Below are 8,077 nucleotides of genomic sequence, written 5' to 3' on the forward strand. Positions count from 1 at the left end.
CGACAAAAGAAGTTGGAAAGCTTAACGAAGTGATCTATATAAAGAAACAGAAGTTTTTTTTGTAAATATCGTGTACTTGAAAGCTGAGTGGATATGTGATCTAATTTTTATATATAAATTTAGATAATTTAATTAACTTACCGTTATAAAGGCCGTATGACACTGTACTAAATTTAGTACGAAATTTACATGACGAAAATTTGTACAAAATTTTGCATAGTATCATACGCGTTAAGTAAGAAAATTTGCAACAAAATTTGTGGACAGAAATTATTTAAAACAAGTTCTAAAAACCGCATAAATTTGGTACGAAAACTGCGCAGAATGTTGTGACGCATCGCAGTGTTTTTGTGTACCATAACCAAAGAAATTTGTAATTATTAATTCGCAATCTTCTGCAATCGTGAGCACGCAGGCTTTAAAGTTTTTCTGAATTAAGTATGTCGTGGTCTAAGGAACAATGCCAAGTGTTGTTACAAGAGTATCAAAAATACCCATGTTTGTACGCAATAAAAACGCCATTGTATAGAAATAAGCATGCACGTTTAGATGCTTTACAGAAAATACAAGCGGTGGTAAAAGAAGTAAAGCCTTCAGTTAGCGTACAAGATATTAAACTGAAATTTAATGGTTTAAAAACCAATTTTATGACGGAATATAAGAAGTGGAAATCTAGCAGGCACAGCGGAGCTGGCAACGACGATGGTGAGGACTCGGTAAGTTGATATCGTAGACTTATTTATATACCTTTGCTAATTAATGTTGTAATTTACAGTCATATAAACCTACCATATGGTATTTCAAACTAATGTTTTTTCTACTGGAGCACTGCGAGGTGCGAACTGCTACCGATTCTTTAACACAAGAGGAGACAGAATGTGAATCACAGGAGGCAGAATCTACAGAATATACCGTAGGGGAAGAAGGTGTTTTGCAAGAGACTTCGGACATGGAAACTCCACCGTTGGGATCCCCAGCTGCTTCGTGTTCATCTTCGAATGGAATGTGGCAGTCTAAACCCAAAAAACGCAAAATCCAAAATGATTTAGTTGAAGCGAACCTCATAAGAGAAGCCTCAAACACCCTGGCCACCATTAATCGTTCAATGAGCCAAAATAATTACTCGAACGATGAAGACGAAGCATTTGCCAAGTATGTTAGCACTAAGCTAAGGAAGATAACCTCTGAAGCCGTGCGCATGGAGGTTGAACAACAAATAATTGGGTTACTGTGTAGTGGTATAAGAGAATGTAACTGATATTTGTGTATGAAATATGTTTCATTATTTTTTTCAAATACATGTAATTACCATATGTGTGGAAATCTTCAACTGGCAAACAACAACGGTTTTTCTTTATCAATTGGTCAACTAACATATTTTAATCAGACTTTGTGACACTGGGCGTAAAGTTACATTGGAAACCGTATAAAAGTAAATTGTTGTTTTCTTCATTGGTTTGGTAAATAAAACACATCATATACATATTAAAATTGTTTATTGCCGCTTCCTGCCAACTAACTCGGAGAATTAAAAAAAGTTTTAAAGGCATTACGAATTTCTCTTGCGTTGTGAGAAGTTCTGTTCCCACATTGCCGCGTTATTTTTGGGAGATTTTGCATGTCTTCAGCAATTTCGAAATGTGATTGGGAATTTTCAGTGGCTAGAAAATTATGTAGTAAAACGCAAGTTAATGTGATGAGTTCTACCTTTTCCGGAAGTAGATTAATAGGGTTTAAAAGAATCCTAAATCTATTTGCTAATATGCCAAATGCATTTTCTATTATACGCCTAGCCCGAGATAATCGATAATTAAAAATTCGGCAGTCTTTGCTAAGCCCCCGTTCAGGGTATGGCTTCATTAAGTTATTTGATAAAGCAAAGGCATCATCTGCAACAATAACATATGGCAGTGGTTTGTTCAAGCCTGGTAAGAGTTCAGGCAAAGGCAAATTAAGAGAATTATTTTGCAATGCCTTGGACAATTCACTGTTATTAAATACACCACCATCGCTTATGCGTCCATTAACACCAATGTTCACATAAATGAATTTATAGTTGGCATCAGCTAAACCTAGCAGTACTATACTATTAGCACCCTTATAATTATAGTAATATGATCCAGCTGATATTGGCGCTCTAAATGTAATGTGGCGTCCATCGAGAGCCCCAATACAATGAGGAAACTGCCACATTGTACTAAAATCATCTGCAATTTTCTTCCAATCTTCGGGACTTTGTGGTGCCTATTGGGAATAATGCAATCAATTCAAGAAATGTTATATAATTATACCTCACCCTTAAAAAGTCTGATTTTAATTTGGATACAATAGCTCTACATACTTCGGGTATAAAACGGCTTATTGTCGTTTCATGGATTCTTGTCGCATACATAAGAGACCTAAATGTCTCCCCTGTTGCCAGGAATCTGAGAGTAACCTCCAACCTGCAATAATAATGTGAATGCTATCTATATTCAGACGTATATGAGTTTGCTTATACTTACTTACTTCTGGCAGGAATACATTCCCTCAATTGTGTATCTTGCTTAGTTATTTCGGTTTCCAATAAGGATAATAAATGTTTAAAGCTGTCACTACTTAAACGAAGGAAATTTCTATAAGAGCTAGGATCTTCTTGGAGGAGCTCATTATTTAACATTTGCAAAATACCTCTTCCGTTATTTCGGCGTTGCAGCCATTGTAGTACCATAATCGACGTCGATTGCGCCGTTGTTTTAAACGCAATAACATTTTTGCTATTAACATTATTGAAGTTGCAGTAACTACAGCACATTCCATGATAAATAAACCAATATTTATTTATATGATGATAAAGGGTGTAGGTTATGTTGCAATGAAATCAATTTAGTGAAAACCACAGAACAGCAAAAACAAAACAAACTAACACAGAATAAACACATTCCCCTACACTAGTCCAAACAGCACAGGCGCAAATACAATTTTCTTTGCAAAATTTAGTAATAGTGTCAGACACAAATAAATGTTTTTACTCAAAATTTTTAACAAATTTTTTATTCAAATTATGTTTATAAATTTGGCACTAAATTTAGTACAGTGTCATACGGCCTTTAGATGAAATGAGGAATAGGAGGAAGTTTAATAATAGTTACGTTGGGTCGGGTAAAATCGAATTACATGTCTTAAGGGCGTATACTACCCTAATATTCTCAAATTCTTATTTATCAGTTTGACTGTATATTTGGGGGCACGGTAAAGGTCAAGATTGAACAACAACAGACTGCGACCATGTCAAGGCGATCAATAGTTTTTTTTTTATCAAGTGGGTTGGAGTATCTTGAGAAATGCTTTCAAGAGTGTATATACAGGGGCACTGATAAGTCTGGAAACGAGATTCTGTTAAGCATAATGTCATTAAAAAACGATCAGAAAAAAAATTGGGTGCAAAATATTAGTATGTAGGTCCGCTGTAAGCTCTTTAAAATCAAGAGTCGGCGCGAATCAAGAAAACGTACCTGTGCGCGAGACTACCCCGCGTGACGTCAGTAGCCAGAAACATTTGGCGCCGTGCTGGCAAAGCATACGAATGTTTCTGGCTACTGACGTCACGCGGAGTAGTCACGCGCACAGGTACGTTCCCTTGCTTCGCGCCGACCCTTGATTTTAAAGTGCTTACAGCGGACGTAATTATCAATATTTTGCACCCAATTTTTTTCTGATCGTTTTTTAATAACAAAATCTCTCGATTTTAGTTAAAATAAAACATATACCAAAAATGTCGAACCTCCCTATTTAGACGTCAAAAATAGCTTAGGTTTTGCCGTCGCGGTAGTTTCCATAGAAAGAACAGCATTGCCATATGCTCTAAACGTCATTTTATATCGTGCATTGGAAATTAGAATGACAGAATGCACAATCATCTGTTTCACTTTATCTACCCTCACGGTTAAAGTGATTACTTTATCTAACCTTACGGTTAAAGAGCAGCTTAGCCTACTCATTCAAACCTATTAAAATGTCAGTTTAACATATACTATAAAATAATAGCTATTAAGATAACTAGGTGTTTTATAGATACTTTAAAGGACGATGCCCATTTAAATCCAAGCGTCCGAAGCATATTTTTTCCGAATTCGTCTTTTATTATTATCATGAGCAAAAAATGTTTCTCAAAGCTGGCGTAGGCAGGTCCCGGGTTATGTTTTTAGCGCCCTGGGCTATATTTAGTTCGGAGCCCCCGTAACTTAATATTTATAATAGTAAAATTGCGTAGTTTGTGACCGAGTTTCATACGGTTATGTATATCTATAGGTATTGATTTCAAATTCACTAAGAACCATGGAAGAGTGGAATAATTGAAAGTAATGCAAAAACATATAATTTAGCACATCTTGCCGCTCCCTCGAAAGTAGCGCCCTGGGCTATAGGCCAGTTATCCCATTTGTAACCCGGGGCCTGGGCGTAGGTAGTAACCATGGTAATAGAATCAACAACATTAGGTACGAAAAATTCATATTTATAGTTATCCATTTTGAACTCCACAAAAAACATCGGTTGCCACAAAGAAAGAGTTACTTATGGGACTCGGATGTAGTCAATATGAGAGGAGTACTGTCAATAAATTTGGGATGGTGCTTGGCACCATATATCACTTTGGTTGCTAATATCTGCAGACACTCCACACTATGTACTCCAAAATATCTGAAATACATACGTTGTTTGTCATTCTCACGTTGCCGAAGGTTGGAGAGGCTTATCAGCGCCATAATGTACTATTTGGTTTCTGTAATTGCATCTTGCTATGTAGACAGAAATCAGATGTATTTGGTTGCTGGTGGTCTGACCAGAAACCTTGGCTGATGACGAGACGTGTTTAAGATTTCTCTCTCCTCCACAGCTGCTGTGGAGGAGAGAGAAATCTTAAACCACCACCACTGAACTCACCAGCCAAGGTTTCTTAAAACCAACATAGTATTTTATAGTTTCCTACCTACTGGTTTGGTTATGTAGAAGTACGACACCCGCTACCCGGCTTAAAAAAATATACCTGTCTTATGTCAAGATTGAATAACTTTCATAATAAGTTTTAGCATCAGCAATGCGTAAGTTTACCATTTATTATTTTCTGGTACACCACAACCATGATTGTTGTTTATTATAGTATGCTTTGTAAATGATCCCTGAATATTTTACTTGAGTAATCAATGATACTTTATTGGCAACTTAACATGTCGTGGAGTGTGAGAAACCAGTTGAAGTTGAATGTGTGTTAAGTGTCGCCTCGGGAAAAATGTTAGAGAACCTGGTAAGCCACGCAGAAAAAGAGAACAAAAATATGATGGGTTAGTATGCTAATTATTTCTTATAAATTGCGTTATCTTTACTGGAATGCGATGCCTAAAACTGTTATTTGCCATCAGTTCCCAAATCAATCATCGTTGGCAGGTTGTGGATAGAATTAAGCAGAATAGGCGAAATTTGTCTGAATTCTGTTAAAATGCACTTTATTGATAATCCGTTATGTACAAGCGAAGGGAGTATTTCCCGTTACTTCGTTTCGAACACAAAATAACATTGTACTGCTGTTACCTACAATGTTTAGGTCCCATGTCACACGCCAGCCGGAGAGCGTGGCTAGTTACCAAAGTTACTGTACATTCCACACGCTTTCTTTCAGTTTTGGAATTGTATCATGTGCGACAATGAATTCCGATGAATTACTACTACTGAGTGTAGGTATACTGTATTCAGAAAATAATGTTACTTTTCTCATTAGCGCTGGGGGTGTTCCCAATAGTATTGCGATAAATGGTATTATTGGATTTGCATCTTAAATGTATTGGAAAAACCGGATTTTTAAGGGCGAAAGTCGTATAAAACAATCCTTACGGCTTGTTTAAATGAATAGAACAATAAACACCAATCACCCAGCAGTCAGCAGTTCTCAACAAATTATAAATATTATACACCAATTTCGATACGAAGGTATAACGCTTGTCTTTAAATGGTAAAATAACGGTAATTTTACGTTCGTAAAATGCGCTAAAAACTTATACGATATTCAAATGGTACGTAATACATAATATAATGTAATGATATGCAAATATGTACATAATGTGCTAGGGGTATTATCGTTATCACTTTCAATACAATAATCGCTTGTTTACCTCAGAAGTTAATTATATTTAGATTTGTACTTGTACCATAATGACTTCCTAATTATTGTAATCAATATTAATGTTTTATAAGTAAAAGAAAATAAGAAAATATTTGTTAATGTCTTTAGGAAGGGGTTCTATATATATTGCAACTGAATTGTTATACTCAGTTAGTTTCCTGTACAACCTGGTCAAAATGGACGCCACTGAGGCCAAACGTAAAATTTAGTTGAACGTGTATGATTATTTTGTAAAAGAAAAAAATCATGGTGGAGTACTTACTTCAGTAATGGCAGTTCAACAAAGAACAGCGGATGCGGTGCAGTATCGAAACAAACAGTTGTGAGGACATGTGCTATGCGAGAGATTGGAAGTGATTTAAAAAGAAATCCATATCGCCGTTCTAAACCACGTAGGACGGACCTACTAGAAAATAAAAAGCATCCGATATCTGATTTATGATATGTACGCAAATAAAGAGCACGTAACTCTAGATACTTTGTTGGCGGTGATAAAATTGAAAGACTTGTGTGATTTGGGCAGAACAAGCTTGTTCTATGCACTGAAAGAAATGGGCTTTAAATTTAAGATGACCAATAGCAGACGGGGTTCGTGTGAACAAAGTCATGTGGTTTCCATGCGGAATGTGTTTTTGCGAAAATACATCAGAAATCTCGAATCCGAAATTCCGCATGATTTCGTTTTTTTAGACGAAACCTGGGTGTTTAGCAGAGGCGCAACAAAGCGTACTTGGCAAGATGACCGCGCTAAAAGTTTGCAACAACTCATAAGGCTTCAGATGGTAAACGATACATAATTATTCATGCTGGTGGCAGAAATGGGTTTATAGAAGGCAGCAGCTTAATATTTTCGAGTACCAACAAATCGTTCGATTACCACGACAATATGAATGCCGAACTATTTGAAAAATGGTTTGAAGAATCTTTCCTAAAGAAACTTGCTCAGCCCTCAATTATTGTTTTAGACAATGCATCTTATCACACGCGGAAAAGTGAAAAGATTCCAAGAGCTTCTTCAACCAAAGAGGAAATTTCGAATTGGTTGAAAATGAAGAATAGACCATTTGGTACTGCGATGTTTAAGGCCGAATTGTTAGAAATTGTAAAAAATCACAGTCAAGCAACCATAACTAAATATGTTGTCGATGAAATGGTATTACAATATGGCCACGAGGTTCTGCGTTTGCCGCCTTACCATTGCCATTTCAATCCCATTGAACTGGTATGGGGAATTTCGAAAAAGTTTTACGATGACCATATTGTTGGTACGCCGGGAAGACCAGAAGATGTTCTTAAAACCTGGAACGACGCGTTAGCTAAAGTAACTCCAGACGTGTGGAATCGCTGCGTAACCCATACAGAAGAAATAATCAAGGATACCTTCAATCGTGAAAAAATTATAGACGATGTAAGGGCTTTGGTTTTTACTGTAAATACAGGAAGTGATGAAGAAAGCGATTATTTAAGTGAAAGTGACAACGACGCGTGAATTCAGATGAACTTAATTCATGTCGATTATTATAATAGGTAGCAATTAAGTAAATAATGTACATATTTTCATGTTTATTTGTAACAAATGTTGTAATTTTTAATGTGAACTGCTAAAATACAAGCATGATTTCGTATCGTAACTGGTGTAATATTTATATTCTGTTGAGAACTGCTGACTGGTGGGTGATTGATGCTTATTGTTCTATTCATTTAAACAAGCCGTAAGGATTGTTTTGAACGACTTTCGTCCTTAAAAATCCGGTTTTTCCCAAACATTTAAGATGCAAATCCAATAATACCATTTATCGCAATACTATTGGGCACCCAGCGTTAATGAGAAAAGTAACATTATTTTCTGAATACACTATAGTTGCTGTGGCTTGTGCTATGAGGAAGAGGGAAAACGTAAAGTACAAAAACGCAAAGGAA

The 8,077-nt window shown here is 36.2% G+C and overlaps 2 protein-coding genes across 2 annotated transcripts; both read left to right on the top strand.

Annotated features, from left to right (window-relative positions):
* Positions 1-440: 440 nt before the first annotated feature.
* On the top strand, positions 441-1,359 carry LOC116164020. Its single transcript, XM_031478147.1, has 2 exons — positions 441-716; positions 776-1,359. Exons 1-2 carry the CDS (start codon positions 441-443, stop codon positions 1,256-1,258), a joined length of 759 nt encoding a protein of 252 aa, XP_031334007.1. The 3' UTR covers positions 1,259-1,359.
* Positions 1,360-7,043: 5,684 nt separating this feature from the next.
* LOC116164021 lies at positions 7,044-7,646 on the top strand. The gene has a single exon (XM_031478148.1). The coding sequence runs from the start codon at positions 7,044-7,046 to the stop codon at positions 7,644-7,646; it is 603 nt and encodes a 200-aa protein (XP_031334008.1).
* The last annotated feature ends 431 nt before the right edge of the window (positions 7,647-8,077 follow it).

This window comes from Photinus pyralis, unplaced genomic scaffold, assembly GCF_008802855.1.
Source record: "Photinus pyralis isolate 1611_PpyrPB1 unplaced genomic scaffold, Ppyr1.3 Ppyr1.4_LG2, whole genome shotgun sequence".
In the NCBI taxonomy this organism is placed as follows: domain Eukaryota; kingdom Metazoa; phylum Arthropoda; class Insecta; order Coleoptera; family Lampyridae; genus Photinus; species Photinus pyralis.